Genomic DNA, 24,750 nt, shown 5'->3' with positions numbered 1-24,750 from the left:
CTATTGCGTTTCGCGCATGCGCGAATGGAATTTTCTCGTATGATGACAGCTACGGTTAGGGATGTAGAAAAAAGTCGATATTTTAAATGTCGATATTTCAATGAAGAAGCATTGAAGAAGAATGTTGATGGCCGTTTTTTTCTTTTAGATGTATCCCAACCTGCTCTAGACCAGGATCGAATTTACACAATGTTAGCTCGGTTATGCTTATACGTAGGCGGGTGATGTTGAATAATTTCCAGATTCATACTTTGTTAGAAAGGTAGAAACGTTATACTTTAAAATTTTTGTATATTTACCAACTATTTTGTAATTTTAAATATGTATTTTTAAAAAATACGCTTGGAGTGGAACATGATGAAAATGGAAGAACTCAGTGTGAAGGACATTAGTGTTGGATGTTTTATGGAAAAGAAAATGGAAGAGTAATATTACTATATACGAGGAAACAAAGAACATCAGCAATTTCTAGGGCACTCTACATACTGGAAGTCGTACTAGCTTATGTAAATTTTTAGATTGATAGCAGGATTCTCTTCCTCCTTAACCTCTTACTTGATTCAATTTCTGATCGGTCTTGTGTTCTGCTTTTTCTTAGAATTTATTTTTTATATTTTTAGATATAAAACACAGGATTATATTCATATGCATAAGCGAATAATTTAAGGTTAATATTTTTAAAAAAATTATCTAATGTCCAAGTGACTCTGAAATCTAGCTACGGCTTATGCAACACCGGTTATCATAACCCTACTCCAGCTTCAACTTTTTAAGTTTTATGGCCTATGCTTACTCGTGAGTGGATTTACTGCTTATGTTTAAAGGTACTACAATTTCATGTAATTCATGAGTGAAAATTCTAGTCAAAAACAGCTATATTTATCCTTCTCATCCCAAAAAACGCATTAAATGTATTTTTAATATTCAAGTCTGTTATACATATGTACAAGTGAACAGTGTTGGGTTGTGGTCCCGTGGTTAGTGTCGCGGACTCTTGAGTTTCTCGGTTGGAACCCACTCTACCACAATTTGATACCTATTTCTAATAATGAGCCGCTTGGGCTCACAGAAATAGTATGAAATTGAAATATTTATGGAAATAATAAAATCAATTTTTTTTTAAAAATAAAAATATTTTAATAATAATAATAATGAAAAGGAGGCGGATTTCGTGACGTCAAATCGACATTTCGTAAATATCGAAGTGTCATCGATTACGCACATCTCTAATAGCTGCCATATCCGAAGGCCTCTTGTCATTTATTTGTCATATCTATACAAAGGCTGCCCCGAACCATAGTTTCGACTGATTAACTCCACATTATCGCGTCGATCCATTTCGGGTCTTGAATTGAAGATATTAATCGTTTGAAAGTTATCTCCACGCTGTGAAGTATTGCCTTCTACGCCAGTGTGTGTAAAGGTTGGTTCGACGGCGCTCAACACCGATCCTCCGCTCTCAGTTCCCGATCGCATTTCGGCGACCAGATCAACCTGATTCTAGAGAAAAAAAGCACACAATAAGGTAACAATAATACCATCCAATAAATTCAGTTGAAATATATCGAAAAATATCTTCAAATCATCGCATATTATGGCTACAAAAGTCGCTTTGTTTTCTTGCGTTTTGATTACATTTTTTTGACGACTTTTACACAAAAACGATATTAAATATTCTAGATACAGCACGTAAATTATGATGACATATTAATAATTCAACAAATTTTATTATACTCGCAAAAAATATTTGAAATATCTCGTATTTTTATTACGTGTCTCGATATTTTTAATTCGGTTTTTTTCTTTGTTTTTATTGACGTATTGGATCATTTTTCAACAACAAAGGACAAAAAACCTACGTTAAATAAAATAAGAGTTCAAATATTTAACAAATCCGTGTAAAATGAATTGAAAAATAACTTAAAAACAACGTGTGTTTACGTTCTAAAAATATCGTATCTTTTGTCTCGATTCATATTTCTTATTGCGACTCATTTGACATTTTCGTGTCGTGTTCAAAATAGAATTTAAATTCTTATATTATAAATGCGCATATGCAATTAGTAACGTATTTTAATAACTAAAACGTAATTGTTTTTTTTTTTTTTTACTTTATGGTACCTATTTATATCATATATAATTTTTACATACATTTGACGCGCTGGGACTTTTTTTTTTTTCTATGGACTAATACAGTGGTGGCGGTTTGGTTTTTGATCCTCGTGAAAATAATTGCTTTAAAACTAACATACTTTTATTTAACAAATGTAAAATCAGTTTTGTAGGTGAATTAGTGTTTCTATTATTATTAATATAACATTTCTTAGATTAGTTTGTTTATTTCCCGTGTTTCCTCTACCCACAGTCAAGGTAACAATAATCTTTTCATACTTTATAATATTTTTTATTTAATTATTTTTAAATTTCAAACGTTTGGTTTCTTTCTCGCACTACTCACTTATAAAAAATGAGTGACAAAGAAAAACCTCCGGACCCTCCGGATGGAGAATCAGATTCGTCACAAGCAACGATGGAGTCTGTCCCGGATGCGGCAGATTTCATCACAATTCAATGCCAAAACAAACCTAAAAAACAAAGAATGACCAAACGTAGTGAGAGGAAATCGAGTTCCGACTCGGATCGTCTCGTTCATAAATGTCCAAGTCCACGTAATGTTGTTTCTAATATTGTTTCTGATTTACCTATTCAGCCAATTTCTAACCCAATACCGAACTTACCTACAAATACGCTCACAAATACACAAACAAAAGTCCCATTATCCCGCTTATACAATGGAATGGACCGTGCTCCATACATTGTACATGTATCAAAAATCCAGGCTGACAGCGAAACCGCAACCAACCTTTATGATATTGATTTCGGTCGCTTCCTTCACAGAAATAATATTCGGACGGCCTGGAACGGAATCAAGTCCGTCGGCCGCAACCGTCTTTCAGTGGAGTTTAAGACGGCGAACGAAGCCAATACATTTTTAAATTTAGATTTACTAAAAACGGCAAAATATAATGCATTTATTCCGTCTTACCAAATAACAAAACTAGGAGTTACCAAAGGCATCCCTTCACATTGGTCTGAACAGGACATTGTGGAGAATGCTGAGGTTCCTCGAGGATTCGGTAAGGTCCTTAAGGCTCGACGATTGAATTATCGATCGAGAACGGGGGAAACTGTCGAATGGAAACCTTCCAATACTGTCGTCTTGACTTTCGACTCCAAGTCACTGCCTTCGAATATTTCGATTTTCAACGTACTCCTTCCCGTGGAGCTTTATGTGTTTCCAACGATACAGTGCTACAAGTGCTGTAGATTTGGACACACAAAAACTCTATGTAGATCCCTCGCACGCTGCTATAAGTGCGGGTCCTCACACAATGGGGATACTTGCAATGTAGCAGCTGAAGTATACAAATGCCTCAACTGTTCAGGAATGCACTCTGCCATTAGCAAGTCATGCCCGGAACTTAGCAGGCAACAAAATATTAAACATACGATGGCGGACAAGAGCATTTCTTATATAGAAGCATCAAAAATGTTCAATAAATCCACAGTCTCTTATGCAGAAATGGCATCAAAAAATCCTACTTTTACATCCAAACCAAAAACGACCATACACCCCACTCCCTCTACATCCTTCAAAAAGACAGTGGAAAAGAAGTCAAAGTCAAGAGGCGTGCCTCCTAATCCTCAAACACATATCGACCCCTCACTTCTTTATTTCCCAAATGGACAGTCTCCATCGGGATCTAACGGAGGTGCTTTCCCCAACACAGTCCCCCCAAAACCAGACACAAACTCTACACTCATCACTACAGTCCTACACCTCATATTATCACTCTTACAAAAAAACACCAAAATACCGTCCAACGTTGCCCATCAACTAGTTCAATCGTTAAATTCCCTTTTAACAAAAAATGGCTCCTCCGATGAGGATTCTTCAGTGGAACTGCCATAGCCTTAGAAATAAGAAAGAAGACCTTCTTAATTCACTCCACGAAGAATCTATATCTGTTGCGGCCGTCTCGGAGACATGGATGATACCGGGATCCAATATTGGATTTCGGGGCTACCACTGTCTCCGAGACGATCGCGAAGATGGAAAGGGCGGTTCCGCCCTTCTCATCAAAAACTCCTTACCATTCTTCCCCATCAATGTTAGGCCTGAAGGTTGCCCTTTCCAAGTGACAGCCGTTAGGGTCTGCGAATTGACCATCCTATCTATATATATATCTCCATCCAACAAACCCTCAAAATCAATTCTTTTTTCTATTTTTCGGCAATTAGTCCCTCCTTTCCTAGTCCTCGGGGATTTTAATGCCCACCACAGTCTGTGGGGTGCTCCGACATGCGATAGATTAGGAAGAGATATTATTGATCTCTCGGATGAACTGAATATGTGCATCCTTAATGATGGTTCACCGACACGCCTCCAAATTCCAAACCAACGACCCAGTGCTGTAGACTTAACAATCTCCAGCGCTGAAATTGCACCAACGCTCCACTGGAAAATATTGAAAGACCCTCTCGGCAGTGATCACTATCCCATCATTATTGATTTCATGTCCAGTCACAAAAATTGTAATCTGAACCGCTCTCCTGGGGGCTTGCACCGACCGAGATATATCACTGCAAGCGCCAATTGGAAGGACTTCTCGAGATCAGTAGAAAATAAGGTAAAGGAAATGCCAACTCCAACAAGAGAAAGTGCGGTGGAATGTTACGAGACCCTAGCATCGCACATTATCTCTTCTGCTAACACATGTATTCCTTTAAAAACAAAAAGCAACCGAGCAAAACCTCCCCCAGCCCCATGGTGGGATAGAGAATGTACAGAGGCCATCCTGAAAAGAAAAAAACAGGCTGAAATTTACTCAAAAAACATGAGCCTCGAAAATTTCCTAATTTTCAAACAAGTGGAGGGAAAAACAAAACATCTCTTGAGATGTAAGAAGAGACAGGGATGGAAAAAGTTTTGTTGCTCTTTATCCCGAGATACACCTCTTTCGGAGGTTTGGAGCATGATCCGCCGATTTAGATGCTCTTTCAGTCCGCCAATCAGCCGACCTGAGACATCGGTTTGGGTGGAAGAGTTCGCCAACAAACTAGCCCCGTCAACCGCGAATAATTGGAATGAAACCTCTTACACATACAATTTTAGAGAGAGAAGCTGGTTGGACCAAAAATTCAGTCTAGAAGAAATGAAGTCTGTCCTCAGCCGCCTGAGTGACTCATCCCCAGGTATAGACGGTATACTATACAGTTTCATCAAACATAACAGTGACCCTTCCCTCTCCTATATCCTATCTATTATCAATCTTTTCTTTGAATCTGGTAATATCCCCATCTCCTGGAAAACCCAATCAATTATCCCAATCCTAAAACCCAACAAAAACCCCAATTCCGGATCATCCTACCGCCCTATAGCCCTCTCCTCCACACTGTTAAAAGTAGCTGAACATATGGTGAAATATCGTCTGGATTGGTTTGTGGAGAGCTCCAAAACTCTTCCCGAATCTCAATTTGGCTTCAGGAAAAGGAAGAGCACTATTGAAAGCGTTTCTGTCCTGACTTCCGATATAAGGGTGGCATTCTCAAAAAATGAGTTTTTAATAGGAGTGTGTCTAGATATTAGTGGAGCGTATGACAATGTCATAATACACATTCTGGAAAGTAAAATGTTACGTCTAGGCATTCCGCGTAAATTAACTTCATTTGTAGCAAACCTGATTCTTTCCAGGCAAGTGGAGATTCAGGTACGTGGTCAGGCAACGGTAGGAAGAGAGTTGAGCAGGGGCCTCCCTCAGGGGTCCGTCCTGAGCCCAATTCTCTTCAATATCTATACGCATGATATAAGCAATGTAATCCTTAGACCCTCAGCTTTATTGCAATACGCGGATGACTTCTTCCTTTATGTGTCTGGTCGAGACGTTAAGACTTTGGAAACTGTTTTAAATACTAGTATGAGAAACATAAGGAATTGGTTAGTGGAACACGGCCTTGAACTATCAGCGAACAAAAGTAATGCTATAGTTTTTTGCAGACAGCGAAAAATCCCAGCCTTAAAAATTCAGCACGGAGATGATGCAGTCCCAACTGTCACACAAATTAAGTTCTTAGGTGTAATAATGGACTCTCATCTTACATGGAACTCATACACAAATCACATAGTAAACAAGTGCCAAGCCGGATTGAACACGTTGAGAGCAGTCTCAAGGGTGTGGTGGGGAAGCCATCCGTTCACTCAGAGACTGTTCTACACTGCGTATATCCGCAGCCATCTCGACTATGCGTCAGTCATTCTGGAACCCTGTTCGAAAAAAAATCTTCAGAGACTTGACCGGATACAGTCACAGAGCCTGAGATTGATTGTCGGAGCGATGAAGTCCTCTCCAATTAACGCCTTGCAAGTGGAGGCCTCTGATCCCCCCCTCGGAATGAGAAGACAGTACTTGGCAGATAAATTTCTCTTAAAATGTTCAATTAAAAAAGATAATCTCCTTTTTAAAAAAATAGAAAATCTCTCCCAATATGTGAATTTCTCCTCTTTTTGGAGAAACAAAAACCCCCCATCATTAGTTAACAGTTTTAAAATCTACACTACCTTTAAAAATAATATAAACACTCAAGACCTTTTTCCCCTTTATCGCTATCCTTTCAGTGCCCATATATTTTCCCCAAGTGTTTTACTCTCGTTCGGAGTTCAGAGCCACCTCCAACCCAATAGAAATTTCCACCAAATCCGGGCTTCCAAGTGGACAGGTTGGAAAATCATCTTCACTGATGGATCTCGGTCGGACTCGTCGGCCCACACGGGAGCGGCCTTTTATTGCGAATACAATAAATTTCAAAAATTGTTTAAGCTTCACCGGGAAGCATCGATATTTACTGCAGAAAATATCGCTATTAGAGAGGCTGTAAAATATGCATTAAATTCTCAAGAGAACAAGTTCCTAATTCTGTCGGATTCTCTGAGTGTCCTACAGAAATTGAAGTCTCCTCCTTTCCTATACCCCGAAGATGAATGCTGCATCGAGACTCGATTCCTCTTACTACGGGCGGCCTCGTTAAATAAAAAAATTAGTATTGCCTGGATTCCCAGCCACTGTGGCATAGAGGGAAATGAGAAGGTGGATACCCTGGCAAAGGAGGCCGTCCTTAGCGGGGGCCCAGAATATGTGAATGAGCTTAGCATCGATGACCTCCTCGTTATTGTAAAGAAAAGACTTTTTCACTCATGGCAGGAACATTGGGATACCTCTGCCCAAATAAAGGGTAAAAATTTGTATAATATATGTCCTTTGGTAACGGAGAAACCCTGGTTCTCCCGGATAACTCTAAACAAGTTCGAGACAACATCCTTATGCAGAATGCGAATAAGCCACTGCTGTTGCAGTGCTCACTTGTTTAGAATACATGTCCGGGATACTGCCATGTGTGAATGCCGTCTTGAAGAGGAGGATCTAGATCACATGTTCTTTGGGTGCCCGTTGAATGACGGCTACCCGAGCTTCCTTTCAGACCTCTCCAGCATAAACGTCCCATTTCCTACCAACATCTCAACCTTACTAACCTCCCCTAACAAACTTGTTTATAAAATAATTTGTAAATATCTTAAAATTAATTGTATAAATTTGTAAAGGTGTATGATAACTTACTAAAATAACTCACTAAACAAACTAACATAACTAATAAAACTAACCCTACTAACAGGAATACTAACACTTATAAGTCAAATGTAAAAAGTGTAAATAAAGAATAACTCGACACTGGCTATAACACCCAAGAAGGGTGAAAAGCCATCAAAAAAAGAAGAAGAAGAAGACGCGCTGGGACGAGCGTGTCTCGCGCTATTACGAGCGGTTCGCGTAGGTACTCAACTGGTAGGTACTTTAAAAAAATGTCTTTCGGAGATCAAACGGTGGTGCATAGGGCACTGAGCTAGATTTAAACATTACATTTAGATAGTAATTGCAGAAAAATTACTGGTGTATGCTCATCAAAAGATTTAGGGTAGCAAAAATGTGTGATGTAATAAATGTAATTTTAACTTATATATCGCTCACTCCTTTCAACAGCGTCATATATCAAAAAACTTGATTTTTCAGGAGACCGTTTTTAGAGTTTAAGAATATAATGAAATGTATTAAAAATAAATATCAAGCCACTTATTGAACTTTTTACTGTGCAACAGATCTTTTTAGAAAACCTGAAGGTTTTTTCTCCATTTGAAAAATATTTAGTATATTTAAAAAAAAAACCTTTTCTTCAAAATGTAAAAACAACACTTTCTGCCCTGTAGCGGGTAAATATTAAGTTAAAAATATGCCGCTTTTGCTGGGATATAGTACAACATTTTGAGTGTGTCCAAATACTTGTTCACATCTCACCAATAGATGTCTCTAGTGATAGTGATTCAAGAACAAGGTTTCTAAATTGGTTCATATATATAGAACTTCCAAGATTTTGAGTAGTGTGGTTGTCAATAATGGGTAGAATTGGTGAATGTTACACGTGTGTAAAGTGACCACTTAAACCAGCCTATGACGGTCGTCAGCCCCGTAAATGCCCAGACTTCCGTATTCTTTTTCATCTTTGATGAGATGTTGAAAAATAATGGGATATAGTACATTTTCTGGGCATTCCGAAAACATGCACAGCTGAAAATTGACGATTTTTGATATGTGACGTTGTTGAAAGGAGTGAGCGATATTTGATGGGGCGTATTTCACTCCGAAATATAGAAGACATCTGTTTGTGTAAATTTAAATGGAGCTGATTATAATTTTCGGATTGAGTATTCATCTGGGAATATGTAATATGCAAGAAATGTGATAGTCGCTATCAGGAATATTGTTTTGATTTCAATTGTAATCACTGTTTGGATGTTTGCGTTGACGGAGAAACATGGCAACATTGTAAAAGTGACACTGCGATGACATCATCCCTCTGTGCCGCGTCAGCAAGTCTCGCGATGACACGTTACTCATCGTACTTGTATTTGAAATATAACTTGTAATATAACTAACTACATGTATAAGTGCCCTTGAGGTAGTTTTTTACGAAAATGGCGCTATATAAATCATCCAAAATTATTATTATTATTATAAATAACCATCACGCCGTAGGCAGAGAGAATAGAACGCCACACCACTCTGTCCTTGCAAACATTCTTCGCCTCTTCCACGTTCATGCATCTCCTCATACATACCCGCCGATTGTTACGACTCCTAACCTGACCACTTTCAAGTATTTGGCATACTTAATCGTGCCAAGTTTTTCTCGGTCTTCCTCTGCTTTTTTTTCCAATTACTTATTTTTCCAAAATTCTTCGCCTCTTCCACGTTCATGCATTTCCTCATACATACCTGCCGACTGTTTCAACTCCTAACCTGACCACTTTCAAGTATTTGGCATACTTAATCGTGCCAAGTTTTTCTACGGTCTTCCTCTGCTCCTTTTTCCAATTACATTCGCCTCATAATTTTGTTTTACCGTTCTTTCCTCACTCATTCGTTCCACATGTCTAAACCATTTTACAGTATCTACTCAATGAATTAGGGCCACCCATTATTTTTTTGAATACTCTGAAATCTTTTGGATTATTATATTTATTTTACATAAATACTTTAAGTTTTCTATTGACATCTAATATCATGTATATTACCTTCAATAATATGTAAAATATACCTGGATTATTTAAGCCTTTACAAAATTTCAAACCCTTTTTCTGAGAAAGGTCCCTAATTAGCACAGGTAGACAGATAGTTGAAAGTTCAAAAAATAGTCCTATCTCATTTATTAGTGAAGTTTCTTGAGTTCTGGTTGTTGTTTTGTTCAGAGAGGTTATATAGTTATCGTGTCTTGTGAAAAAAACTTAATTTTTAATTTTAGTTCATAAAGTATAATTTTTTTTTGTAAACACAAGTGTTTTTTTTTGAAAAGGACAAAATGGGAAAAAGTAAAGACATTTCTGAGGAAAAAAAGTCTAGTGTTATAGTGCTACTGAAATTAGGAATACTATCTAATAGAGAAATTTCAAAAAAAGAAAACGTTTCTCGTCAAACAGTGGACAGAATTTCAAAATCAGTCACCCGCCACCAGCAATCGGTGAAAGAACTGTCGTAGGATTAGAAAAACAACACCGAGGACTGATCGAAAAATCATTCAAAGTGCCTTAGAAAACCGTAGTGCATCAGCAAAAACATTAAAAATAAAATTGGAAGAAGAGGGTATAAATATATCGGTATCAACACTGAGGCGACGTCTTTACGAAGTAAATCTGAAATGCAGGCGCCCTGTAAAAGTACCAAAATTGACACCACAAATGAAAGCGGATCGATTAAAATGGGCCAGGCTACATCGAAATTACTCGGTAGATGATTGGAAAAAGGTATTCATTTAAATTGAATTTTCAACATATCATTTTAGTAAATAAACTTATATATTTTAATTAAACTTAAATTTTCATTATTTTTCAGGTCATCTTTAGTGATGAGTGCCGGTTAGAAGTCGTGACAGAGAGCCGTCAATTCGTCAGGAGAACACCAATGGAACGTTACAATGAGGCCTGTGTGGTAAAAGTTATCAAACACCCCCCTGCAACAATGATATGGTCATGTATTATTAACAATTTACCTGGGCCGTTGTTTTTCGTGGAAGGAACAATGAACCAAAATTCCTATAAGCAGGTCCTCGAACGAATTTTATTGCCCTTCTACCATACACTCGACCCAACAGAAGGTCCATACACCTTCATGCAGGATGGGGCACCTTGCCACCGGGCTAAATCAATAATAAAATTTTTGTCTAACAAAAATCTGCCTTTGCTCCCCTGGCCTGGAAATTCTCCGGACCTTAATCCTATAGAAAACGTATGGAGCTTGTTAAAAAATAAGGTATACTCATTTCCAAATCCGACAGTAGACTGTCTAAAAAAAATATTCAAAAAATTTGGTCAGAAGACGAAGAAATAAAAAACATGATAAAACAGTGCATTTTAAGTATGCCAAAAAGAATTGAGGCAGTTATTTCTGCCAAAGGTGGAAATACTAAATACTAACTATATTTATATGAAAATATATGCATAATTTAAGCGTAATAAAGTGTTCATGTGTAAATAAAATTCAATGTTGTTTTATTCAAGGTATTCTCTGAGTTATTCCTGTTTGAATTGAGAAATTGCGCGAAATTCTGCGTGGCCCTAATTCATTGAGTAGATACTGTAATACACCTTTCTTAATTTGATGGATAATGCTTGTCTCAGCTTTGCATTCCTTCCTTATTTCACTATTCGAACATCTATCATACATCGTTTTGTCGCACATTCTTCTGAGAGATGGCATTTCGACTGCATTTAGTCTACTTTCATCCTTCTTTTGCCAACTCCATGATCCACTTCCATACATTAGGGTAGGAACCAGGACTCCGTTGTGTACTGGCAGTTTAGCTTTCGCTGATAGGTTTTTATTTGCTATAACTAATAATATTTGCTATAACTTGTAATATGACTTACGAAAAAACTTTGTCTTGTAATATGACTTACGAAATAACTTTGTCTTGTAATATGACTTACTGAGCTTTGTCCTCAAGGCTGATGATAAGGAGCACATTAAAAGGCCAGATTATCAGAAAATACAGATGTGCATTAAAATAAACAATATCTTAACAAAAAAATTACTCTCTTTTGTTCTCTATCTAAGAAAAATTACAATAGCTACTACTACTACTACTACCATCACGCCGTTTCTCCGCAGGGGTAGGCATAGAGGATGGAACGCCACACTCTTCTCTCCTGACATACACTCCTCGCCTCCTTCACATCCATACATCTAGTCATACATGCCCTCCGATTACGCAGACTTTTGACACCGCCAGATTTTAGGTTCTGATTGATCGTATCGTGCCGAGTCTTTTTCGGTCGTCCTCGTTCTGTTTTCCCTCTCACATTCGCCACATGTATTTTCTTAGTCGTTCTCTCGCTATCCATTCGCTCCACATGTCCATACCGCCGTAAAGAACTCTTCCTAATCTTTTCGATTATTCCTCGTTCAGCCTTACATTCCTTTCTTATATCTTCGTTTTTAATTCCGTCATACAATGATTTTCCACATAATTGTCTGAGGGAGCGTATTTCAACAGCGTTCACTCTGCTTTCATCCTTCCTTTGCCAGTTTCATGTTTCGCTTCCATACATTAGTGTCGGTACCTGCACGCCGTTGTGAACCGCTAGCTTGGCTTCCATGAGAGATGATAATAGATTATCAATTTTAGTCAATTCTTTTTGAGATTACTTTAAAAGTATTTAAAAGCATTTTAGAGTGCGATAAGATACTTCAATATGTATCAAGATAACAGCGATCGTCGGATCCTGATAACGTTATCCTAAAATCTAGACAAGTGTCGTAAAAAGGATGTCTAAAGTTATCGTATTTAATCAGCGTGTCCATCAGATCCATATTTTCTTTTAATCGAAATACAATATATACAAATAATACATGCCCAATCCATATCAACACATCTTTCTTGACTTTGTTGTCGGGCGGTTTTATTCATCGACCCCGCCCCTAATTATACTCTGGCAGTCTGCCGCCCGACCCTCAGTATACTGATCACAAGTAGCCGCAACACCCAATTCCCATCTGTACAATGTTTGCAGGCGTCTCTCGCGCTCTACCTAAAGTAAGCAAATAGAACGCTCGCAAGCGTCTCCCGCTCTCTACCGACAGTATGGAAAAGGACCCTAATTATACTCTGGCAGTCTGCCGCCCGACCCTCAGTATACTAATCACAAGTAGCCGCAACACCCAATTCCCATCTGTACAATGTTTGCAGGCGTCTCTCGCGCTCTACCTAAAGTAAGCAAATAGAACGCTCGCAAGCGTCTCCCGCTCTCTACTGACAGTATGGAAAAGGACCCTAATCATACTCTGGCAGTCTGTCGCCCGACCCTCAGTATACTATCTTCCAACAGTATGAGAAAGGCGCTTTTAAGCATTTCCCGTAATTTTTTTTATTGGTAATGCTTATCTCAGCCTTGCAACCTTTCCTTATATCATCATTCCAATATCTATCATACATAGTTTTGCCGCACATATCGCTCACTCCTTTCAAGAACGTCATAAATCAAAAAAGTGATTTTTCAGGAGAACGTTTTTAATGTTTAAAAATATAATACAGTGTATTAAAAATTAATATCAAGCCACTTATTGAACTTTTTACTGTGCAACAGATCTTTTTAGGTAAAACCTGAAGGTTTTTTCTCCATTTGAAAAATATTTAGTATATTTAAAAAAATAATTAAACACACCTTTTTCTTAAAAATGCAAAAACAACACTTTCTGCCCTGTAGCGGGTAAATATTTAGTTAAAAATATGCTTCATTTGCTGGGATATAGTACATTTTCTGGGCACTCCGAAAACATGCACAACTGAAAATTGACAAATTTTGATTTATGACGTTCTTGAAAGGAGTGAGCGAAATGTATCTGAGAGATTGACTAAACCCACAATTCAATCTACTAATATTCATAATTCAGTTTTAATATCAGGAATTATTCATATAAAGAATTGTTGCCAGTAGAACGATTGCCAAATAATATGTTATATTTACAACCACCTGGTGGAGAAGGATGGATTGCACGGATTATGGCGCGCCGCAAACCTAGTAATACAGTACTATCTACATTTGTTCGCCTCCGTAGTGTAATGGTCAGCACGCTTGGCTACCGTTCTGGAGGTCCCGGGTTCCATTCCCAAGGGGGGTAAAATAAATATAAGTGATTTTTACACTGTAATATTTATTCAATATTACCCTGGACTGGTACCTGAAGCGGAGGGCTGATCACCTTTCCTTCATGTGTAAACGATTGAGATAACACTGCGTTTATATGAAGCAGTGCCCTATGCACCATTGGGGTGCGGATAAGGGTTTTTTACTATGTACATACTGTATTACTAATTCCCGAAACAAGCCACAGCCACGCTTAGTTCGGACTTCTGAACTTCACTATAGCTTGATTTGTACTTGGTACATGTTTATTTTTAATACATTGTATTATATTTTTAAACTTTAAAAACGATCTTCTGAAAAATTGAGTTTTTTGATTTATGACGTTGTTGAAAGGAGTGAGTGATTAGTCAGACCATTTATTGGTAGTAAAACTGAGAAGATTCAAGCATCTACCCTCCGTTTGGTTAAAATTCAGATGAGGGAAGCTAATTTAATTTATTACTCTAGAAGCTATTTTTCAATTTTATTTCAATTTATTCAACAAAAAAAAAAAATATATACATAACAAACAATATTCAAGGCGTATATATTAAAAGTAAGCAAGAAGACTTAAAGGTCTAGAAGAATCCCGCTTCAGAAAACTCCTTCAGACACACGGAACAGGTCAATATCCAGTGAGATATTGGTCAACATAGCGGTAGCTCTTCCCACAGGCATAACCATCGGCAGGTTGCTCCTGTATATAGGAATGGGAAACTATCTATGCCCACGCTGTCCTTAGCTAACTATCGGGAACATACAGACCGATGCTCCGGATAGTTTCAGGATTATCCATCATACCGCGCAACAATGGATAGAAATGCCTCATCAAATACACATTCCTTCTAGTCTGTAGACTGTTGTAGGCGAGCATACCCTGGAGGAACTGGGTCGGGTAGAGCCGAGGATAATAGCCGCACTCTCTCATGTAGAGATACCTCAGAAACTTCTTTTGGACTTTCTCTACCATAAGAGAGTACTTGATTATGACTATTTTTCTTTTACAGAATGAAGGTCTTCGTTGTTTTGGCGGCCGTTCTGGCGATGGTCAGCGCCGAGCACTGCTATAAGTCCGTCAACGACGCGTGTACCAGCACTGACACGAGTATGTATAAAAAACCCATTTCAAACGACCCCAAAAACTTTACTAAATCCACGATTTTTACTGACATTTTTTGGTGGAACTGCATTTTTATAGTAAAAAAAAACCAACAAAGCCTGAAGACAGTTTGTGGACTCCATCTGCTCCACCTAGGGAGCGGATATGGTTTAATAGTAAAAATAATTATTTTTATTGTATTCTAACCATTATCCGCACCCAATGGTGCATAGGGCACTGCATTGTATTGACACGAGTGTTATTTGAATGTTACTTGCATGAAGGCAAGGTGATCACTCCTGCGCTTCAGGGACCAGTCCAGGGTAATATTGAATAGATATTAGAGTGAAAAAATTACTTATATATATTTGACCCTCCCTGGGAATCCAATCCGGGACCTCCAGCACGGTAGCTAAACACGCTAACCATTACACCGCGGAAGAAGACTTTGACTTATACTTATTCTAAATATAAGTTACTAGTTTGTCTTGGAAGTTCTATATATCGCTCACTCCTTTCAAGAACGTCATAAATCAAAAATCGACAATTTTCAGTCGTGCATGTTTTCGGAATGCCCAGAAAATGTACTATATCCCAGCAAAAGTGGCATATTTTTAACTTAATATTTACCCGCTACAGGGCGAAAAATGTTGTTTTTGCATTTTGAAAAAAAGGTATTGTTTAATTATTTTTTTAAAGATACTAAATATTTTTTAAATGAAAAAAAACCTTCAGGTTTTACCTAAAAATAACTGTTGCACAGTAAAAAGTTCAATAGGTGGCTTGATATTTATTTTTAATACCTTGTGTTATATTTTTAAACTTTAAAAACGTTCTCCTGAAAAATCATGTTTTTTGATTTATGACGTTCTTGAAAGGAGTGAGCGATATATGAACCAGACTTCTACATCTTCTTACCATATTCTTCTTCATCTTTGATGAGATGTCAAAAAATAATATGAAAATAACTCCTGTAATTGGAGATAATCCAGATTTTGTGAACAAGTATTTGGACACACTCAAAATGTTGTAAGAAATAGCATGTTACATCCAGTGTTGCCGATGCCAATTTTCAGAACTCCCCGAAATTCAATGTCAATTTCCCCGAATCGGGGAAAAAAACAAAGTCCCGATTCCCCACAAATTCCCCACGTAATTCTGACAGTTGTAACTACCATTTTTTTCTTTCGCATCTTGCAGTCAAATATAACCGCTTGATTACGCATATCGTAGTCGTACAGGAGAAAGTGACCAACTGACAAAAGGTAAAATGTTCAGGAGGGCCATTTAAGTCACTTTTGCTCGGCAACAAAATAAACATCAATGCAGAGTTAGTCATTTTCAACATTCATTCAAACCCTTTTCCGCACCCCAATGGTGCATAGGGCACTGCATTATAAACACAGTGTTATATTGATCGTTAACTCACGAAGGAAAGGTGATCACCCTTCCGCTTCAGGTACCAGTCCAGGGTAATATTGAATAAATATTAGAGTGAAAAAATCACTTATATTTATTTGTACTTGTATTTATATACACACTTACGGGATGTTGTCACCAACATTTAAAAAAAATAATTAAATTACCTAACGTCCAAGTGACTGTGAAATCTAGCTACGGCTTATGCAACACCGTTTATCATGTCCCTACTCGGGCTTCAACTTTATAAGTTTCATAGCCTATGCCTACTTGTGAGTGGATTTACTCTTTATGTTTAAAGTTACCATAATTTCATGTATGTACGCCTCCGTAGTGTAATGGACAGCACGCTCGGCTACCGTTCTGGAGGTTCCGGGTTCGATTCCCAAGGGGAGTAAAATAAATATTAGTGATTTTTTCACTGTAATATTTATTCAAAATACCCTGGACTGGTACCTGAAGCGGAAGGCTGATCACCTTTCCTTCGTGTATAAACGATCAAGATAACACTGCTTTTATATGACAGTGCCCTATGCACCATTTGGGTGCGGATAAGGGTTTTATATAATATCATGTAATTCATGAGTGAAAATTCTAGGCAAAAACACTCGCTTGTTACCAACATACCCCATTCCTTACTCCTTGAGTACGCCCCGCACCTTCACCTACATCGGTGTAACCTTCGCATTGCTTCCCCCGCAGACACGCCGATAGTCCAGTGCTCCTCCAAGTACTCGGGCTTCCCGAACGTCAACACGCACCTGGAGAAGTACACCAACGACCACATCGCGCGCTCCTACCAGTACCTGCTCATGTCCACGCACTTCGGCAACTACGTCAAGAACCGGGAGGGCTTCGCCAAGCTCTTCCGCAAGCTCAGCGACGACACCTGGTCCAAGGCGCAGGAGCTCATCCAGTACATCACCAAGAGAGGTAGGGCAATCCTCGGATTATGCTCCAACCTCTCCTCCCCCCAACTCCGCTCTTTTAAAACTGTACACGACGCTTTTCATTGAGCAGAAACTCTATAGCTAGTTGCTATTTTTGAGTTTTTGGGCATATCGCTCACTCCTTTCAAGAACGTCATAAATCAAAAAATTTGATTTTTCAGGAGAACGTTTTTAAAGTTTAAAAATATAATACAATGTATTAAAAATAAATATCAAGCCACTTATTGAACTTTTTACTATGCAACAGATCTTTTTAGGTAAAACCTGAAGGTTTTTTCTCCATTTGAAAAATATTTAGTATATTTAAAAAAAATTATTAAACAATACCTTTTCTTCAAAATGCAAAAACAACACTTTCTGCCCTGTAGCGGGTAAATATTAAGTTAAAAATATGCCTCTTTTGCTGGGATATAGTACATTTTCTGAGCATTCCGAAAACATGCACAATTGAAAATTGACGATTTTCGATTTGTGACGTTCTTGAAAGGAGTGAGCGATATGTTGCCGTGTTTAGTGATCACGTGAAGAGATCACGTTTTTTAGTATAATAGGGAATGCCAGAATAAAATGTAATGAATGTTTTTACTCGCAGTTAGTTGTTTTATTTGTATAAGTGAAACATATATAATATATTTATTTATATAACTGAAATCAGAATAATCACAAAATACTTAATACTATATATTTATGAATTAAAGAAGCAAAATGAAAATCTGAATTAAAAAAGTCCGATGATATCAACGCTGTAGGTGGCTCCCCGCGTTTGAGCGCTCGCCCTTCCAGCGTTGGTTCCGCTCGGCAATCTCCGTTCTCCTTCGTCGTTACTCGTCCTCTCAGCGCTGTCCACTCGACGGTGTAGCTAGATCGCCTACAACTCTATCATTTGTATGCGAGTTCCGAATCCTGGATTATAATCACATACATCGCTCACTCACATCGGCATAGTAACCCCAAAAGCCCCGGTACCCAAAGGACTGGCAACCTTCACCGTCCCGATGTTTTGAATTTCCCGGAATCAATTAAAACATTGGGAAAGTTATACGGAATGGTAAAGTTGACGGACATATCGCTCACTCCTTTCAACAACGTCATAAATCAAAAAAATGTATTTTTCACGAGAACGTTTTTAAAGTTTAAAAATATAATACAATGTATTAAAAATAAATATCAAGCCACTTATTGAACTTTTTACTGTGCAACAGATCTTTTTAGGTAAAACCTGAAGGTTTTGTCTGTATATGAAAAATATTTAGTATATTTAAAAAAAAATTAAACAATACCTTTTATTCGAAATGCAAAAACGACACTTTCTGCCCTGTAGCGGGTAAATATTAAGTTAAAAATATGCCTCTTTTGCTGGGATATAGTACATTTTCTGGGCGTTCCGAAAACATGCACAACTGAAAATTGACGATTTTTGATTTATGACGTTAGCGTTCTAGCGAGAAACACTTTATTATTTTATTTTATCCTTTTCATTTTATTATTTTGGCTTATAATTTGACCAGTTCTAATGTGCAAAGGCAAATAGCCGCAAGTTAAAAACAGTAGTTTTGAGATAAACGAGTTTATAGTTAACTTAAAATGATGCTTTTCGCCAACACATGTATCAAATTAATACAATTTTGCGGCTATTTGGATAATGAATATCTCGGTAGAGGAAAAAGATAGAGCAGAATCTGTGATTGTATATGATAGAGGCCGGGTATAAGAATGCTTTGAGCCGTGTTACGCCAAACAGCCGCGACTTGAGTTACGGCTAGTTGCCTTTACGCATTACAGATAATTTATAGATGTCTCTAAAATACGCTTCCCGTGCTTAGGCATCAATCCACCCAACGGGTAGAAATACCTTTCCTGTCCCAAGTGCATTAAAGTAGGATGAAAGTAGACTGAATGCAGTCAAAATGCCATCCCTCAGAAGGACAAAACAATGTCTGATAGATGTGCGAATAGTGAAATAAGGAAGGAATGCAAAGCTGAGACAAGCATTATCCATCAAATTAAGAAAGGTGTGTTGAGATGGTTTGGACATGCAGAACGAACGAGCGAGGAAAGAACGGTAAAACAAATTTATGAGGCGAATGTAATTGGAAAAAGGAGTAGAGGAAGACCGAGAAAAACTTGGCACAAACAGGTATGCCAAATACTTGAAAGCGGTCAGGTTAAGAGTCGAAACAATCGGCGGGTATGTATGAGGAGATGCATGAACGTGGAAGAGGCGAGGAATGTTTGCAAAGACAGAGTGGTGTGGCGTTCTATTCTCTCTGCCTACCCCTGTGGAGAAGCGGCGTGATGGTTAGTTAGTTAATTAGAATATAATCAAATGTATACAATCTAGTGTGGGCCAATCGGGAACTTGTCAGCATTTGCTCATTGCTGGGAGGAAACCACGTAGAACTGCTCAGGAGAAGCCGCTCAGAGTCTGCTGACTGTCCTCAGCAGGCCTCCCGTTCCACTAGAAGAGGGTTGGGCATGTTGTGTCCTGCCAGAAATGTCCTTCACTGTTATGCATTATATGACGCCGCGAGTGGCGTGTCGTTGCAGGCGGCTCCATGGACTTTGCGATGAAGGGCGCCAACTCGGAGCTGGCCTCGAGCGAGACCTACGAGCTGTCCGAGTGGGCGGCCATGGCCAAGGCGCTGGACATCCACAAGTCGCTGGCGGACGAGGCGCACGTCATCCACAAGCAGGTCACCCGCATCGGGGAGAACTACCACGACCCCGAGGTAGGTCACTCTTGATACGAATAACTGACTGATGCCATTACCACATTTCACTTGGGTATTTTTTACGCCTGTGGACCGCTAGCGACAAGATTCATATTTATGTACGTATAGTCAAGACCTTAACTGAGAGATTCTTCTTCTCTTCATACCCTTATCCACACCCGATGGTGCATAGGGCACTGCATCGTATAAACGCAGTGTTACCTTGATCATTACTTACATGAAGGCAAGGTGATCACTCTTGCGCTTCAGGAACCAGTCCAGGGTAATATTAAATAAATATTACAGTGTAAAATCACTAATATTTGTTTTTACCTCCCCCCCCTGGGAATCGAACCCGGGACCTCCAGCCGGTACCTAAATACGCTGACAATTACACCACGGAGGCGGACAACACTTTTCAAATGGGTATTTTGTACGCCTGTGGACCGCTAGAGACCAGATTTGATATTATGTACATATAGTCAAGACCTTAACCGAGAGATTCTCCTTCTCTTCACACCCGATGGTGCATAGGGCACTGCATCGTATAAACGCAGTGTTACCTTGATCGTTAACACACGAAACAAAGGTGATCAGCCCTCCGCTTCAGGTACAAGTCCAGGGTAATATTGAATAAATATTACAGTGAAAAAATCACTTTTGTTCACCTGATGGTGCATAGGGCACCTAATTGACGCAATGTTATCTTGATCATTACTTACATGAAGGCAAGGTGATCACCTTTACGCTTCAGGAACCAGTCCAGTGTAAAATCACTAATATTTGTTTTCACCCCCCCCTGGGAATCGAACCCCGGATCTCCAAAACGGTAGCCGGGCGCGCTGACCATTACACTACGGAGGCGGAGGCGGCTGATAAGAGCTGCTTCATATTTTATTTTAATCTTAGCACATTTGGGACGGGTGTTATTAGTTTTGTCCGCTAGCGACCTATTATTTATTTTGTTCTAATAAATGTGGTATTACCGCGAGGAGAGAGCGACACAATCAGACTATTCTGCCTTCGTTTGATTGGTCAGATTCGTTGGAAGTGATTTTTTTTCACTGTAATATTTATTCAATATTATTACCCTGGACTGGTACCTGAAGCGGAGGCCTGATCGCCTTTCCATTGTGTGTTATCGATCAAGATTACTGAGTACTGTGTACTGAGCTTCGAGAATAGGTGTCTGCGGAGAATTTTAGGCGTGCGGTGGTTTGACTTTGTGAGGAATGAAGAGATAAGGCGTAGGACGCAGCAAATCTTGGTCACAACTGTCGGCAAGAAAAGGCGATTCAGTCGGCTTGGCCATGCACTCCGCATGCCTCCTGAGAGCCGCCATCAAGCTTGCCTCTTTTACAAGGCATCAGGTTCCCGACCACTGCTGACAATTCGTCGGCAGTTCTCGTCAGAACTTCGGGACGCGGATCTGACTTGGGAGGATGCGAGGCAGCTGGCAGCCGACAGAAAAGCCTGGAGACAGTTTGTGGACTCCATACGCTCCACCTAGGGAGCGGATATGGTTTAATTAATTATATAATGCAGTGCCCTATGCACCATTGGGGTGCGGATAAGGGTTTGAAATGAAAATGTGGTATTTACCACAAGGAGAGAGCGAGACATTTAGACTATTTTCCGCCTTTGTTTGATCTGATTTCCAGCCTCGCGCTCAGTCGACGCACGGCTGCGCGTTACAAAGGAAATGGAATCTGCGACTCGGCGCTACTACGATTAGTTGGTTTACTATTTTTTGTTTTTATTTTAAGGTCGGCTCGTACCTCGAGGAGGAGTTCATGCACGGGCATGCAGAGACCATCCGCAAGCTGGCCGGGTACACCAACGACCTCCAGAGCTTCATCCAGAAAGAGCCGGACAGCTCCCTGGCCATGTTTGTGTTCGACGAATATCTCTCTAAATCCATCTAAGAAACTTCTATAGTATTTCATTCCAAAGTATGCTTGAGCTCCCCTGATAATAACCCTCAGTAAAAATAATAATAAATTTGGATATTTTAATTTATCTAGCGCCATTTTTGTATCTAAAGGTGTAGACCAGAGATTCCCAAACTCTTTTATCTCGTAGACCCCTTGCCTTACCTGATATTGATTTTTATCAAATTCATTAACCTTTTAACCGCGTTAACTTTGTTCCTGAGAGACGCCCGTGCGCGGCGGTATTTTGCCGTTTTTTAAATGATTACTTTTATCATGTATTTAGCTAAGAAACTATTTATTTTCCTAAACAAAAATGTTCCATGGGATTCATTGTGCCTTTTTGGTACTCTATAATACACGTGTGTCACATTATTCTTGAAATATATATCGTAATATAAACAAATTAGATCGTAACATAAATAAATCAAAGCGCGCATCGTGTGTCACTCTTACCCACTGGCGATGCGTAGCATCGAGAGTGAGACAGATATAGGGCATGATTATGGCGCGGACTAATTACCGACCGCAAGAAAAATTAGGGATCTGTTCTTTTATTTATCCTTGTGATGTTACAAATTATTAGTCAGATATTTCAACAGATGTCATAAGGCCAAGGATTGACATATTATTTTATCCAAAGTTCCACACCATGAAAAAATCCCTCTAAGTTGAACTGAGGTTGGAAACTTGGAGCAATGTAAAAACACAAACGCTTATGTCAGCCGCGTATGGGGCATGTTTTGTTAAAACACATATGGTTATGCGAGCCGCGTGGATCCGGTTAACTTCAAATGTATTTTTAGTGAAGTGTAGTGAAAATTAAAAACCACACATGTTAGGTTTTATACATTTATATTTTAAATTCAAATTGAAACATAGACCCCTTGCAAGTTGTCATAGACCCCTGGGGGTCCATATAGACCACTTTGGGAATCACTGGTGTAGACTGACCTCCACATCTGGTCGCAATGTGTTATGTTAGGATGCGAGCATTCAGGCAGTCGGTACAGCGAGCTGAGCACTCCATCCATAGTTTCGGATGCTCGCCGCGAGCGATGTTACCACGTTATGTTACGACGAAATGCTCCGGTCAGTCTCCGCCTTTAGGTTTTTTTTTTCTTTAATAAGATCACATTCAAATCTCGGATTTGACTACTTTTGAAACTGTATACATTTCTTAATAAGATCACATTCAAATCTCGGATTTGGCTACTTTTGAAACTGTATACATTTCTTAATAAGATCACATTCAAATCTCGGATTTGGCTACTTTCGAAACTGTATACATTTCTTAATAAGATCACATTCAAATCTCGGATTTGGCTACTTTTGAAACTGTATACATTTCTTAATAAGATCACATTCAAATCTCGGATTTGGCTACTTTTGAAACTGTATACATTTCTTAATAAGATCACATTCAAATCTCGGATTTGGCTACTTTTGAAACTGTATACATTTCTTAATAAGATCACATTCAAATCTCGGATTTGGCTACTTTTGATGATTATAACACGTCACAATGTGTCCATTTTTTATTATCAGTATGTAATATTCTATTGTATAAATTTTCAATAAACTATTTTTTTGTCATATATAAAATATTTTTTGAACTTGAATATATAGATGGCACTGCACTAGGCATTCCTTTAAAATTAGAGTAGGTTCTCTTTCGATTTTATATGTTTAACTGTGAAATATATATTATTAGTGTTTTTTTTTAAATAAACCATATATAAATATTACTGTTTTTTATTATTTTTGAAGCCAAGATGTTTTATTTTCAGTAATTGCTTTGGATGTCACGTTATGGTAATATTTATCTAATTAACTAACCATCAAAACGGTAACTGACGTGCCAGACGGTGAAATTCCATATAATTTTACCATCCGGAACTTCAGTTAGCGTGATAAAACGATGATTGGCTTGTGGTTTTGTCCCTCTTTCATCGGATCGGAGCTCTAGATCGGTGCCTGAACACGTTGCGAGTAAATTCCATCACGCTAAACTGTCTTAGTCGCTTTTATGTTTCAAAACTGGGCTGCCGGACGGTCAAATTCTGTGCAGTGCACAAGCTCACTAAGGACGATTGTCCACTACCCGGAATCTGACCGTCCGTCAGTCTGGTTTTGAAAAATGAAAGCAACAAGACAGTTAAGCGTGATGGAATTAACGCGCAACGTGTTCACACACTGATCAAGAGTTCCGATCCGAAGAAAGATGGACAAAAGCACAAGCCAATCCGAGCTATTCGTCGTTTTAAAACGCTAACTGATGTGCTGTTTGTAAAATTCCGTGTAGTGCCCTTAGGGTTCAAAGAATAAATATTAACCTTTTAACCGCATTAACTTTGTTCCTAAGAGACGCCCGTGCGCGGCGGTATTTTGCCATTTTTTAAATGATTACTTTTATCATGTATTTAGTTAAGAAACGATTTATTTTCCTAAAACAAAAACGTTCAATGGGATTCATTGTGCCTTTTTGGTACTCTATAATACACTTGTGTCACATTATTCTTGAAATATATCGTAATATAAACAAATTAGATCGTAACATAAATAAATCAAAGCACGCATCGTGTGTCACTCTTACCCACTGGCGATGTGTAGCGTCGAGAGTGAGACAGATATAGGGCATGATTATGGCGCGGACTAATTACCGACCGCAAGAAAAATCAGGGATCTGTTCTTTTATTTATCCTTGTGATGTTACAAATTAGTCAGATATTTCAACAGATGTCATAAGGCCGAGGATTGACGTATTATTTTATCCAAAGTTCCACACCATGAAAAAATCCCTCCAAGTTGAACTGAGGTTGGAAACTTGGAGCAATGTAAAAACACATACGCT

The 24,750-nt window shown here is 38.6% G+C and overlaps 1 protein-coding gene across 1 annotated transcript; it reads left to right on the top strand.

Moving 5' to 3' along the window:
* Positions 1–1,266: 1,266 nt before the first annotated feature.
* On the top strand, positions 1,267–23,641 carry LOC148311697 (ferritin light chain-like). The gene is made up of 5 exons (XM_088256246.1): positions 1,267–1,525; positions 14,794–14,891; positions 17,007–17,237; positions 19,802–19,983; positions 21,732–23,641. Exons 2-5 carry the CDS (start codon positions 14,795–14,797, stop codon positions 21,888–21,890), a joined length of 669 nt encoding a protein of 222 aa, XP_088112372.1. The 5' UTR covers positions 1,267–1,525; position 14,794; the 3' UTR covers positions 21,891–23,641.
* The last annotated feature ends 1,109 nt before the right edge of the window (positions 23,642–24,750 follow it).

The sequence above is a fragment of the Brachycentrus maculatus genome, unplaced genomic scaffold (genome assembly GCF_059751285.1).
Source record: "Brachycentrus maculatus isolate JH-2025_06_01 unplaced genomic scaffold, ASM5975128v1 h1tg000059l, whole genome shotgun sequence".
NCBI lineage: Eukaryota > Metazoa > Arthropoda > Insecta > Trichoptera > Brachycentridae > Brachycentrus > Brachycentrus maculatus.
Note: the sequence above shows the minus strand (reverse complement) of the source record. Positions and strands in the feature narration are given on the sequence as shown.

Bases quoted from the DNA above. Each gene is read 5' to 3' on its own strand.
- LOC148311697 (XM_088256246.1), top strand. From the start codon at position 14,795: ATGAAGGTCTTCGTTGTTTTGGCGGCCGTTCTGGCGATGGTCAGCGCC. The intron at 14,892-17,006 runs GTATGTATAAAA...CTTCCCCCGCAG, and splicing joins GTGTACCAGCACTGACACGA to ACACGCCGATAGTCCAGTGC. The intron at 19,984-21,731 runs GTAGGTCACTCT...TTTTATTTTAAG, and splicing joins AGAACTACCACGACCCCGAG to GTCGGCTCGTACCTCGAGGA.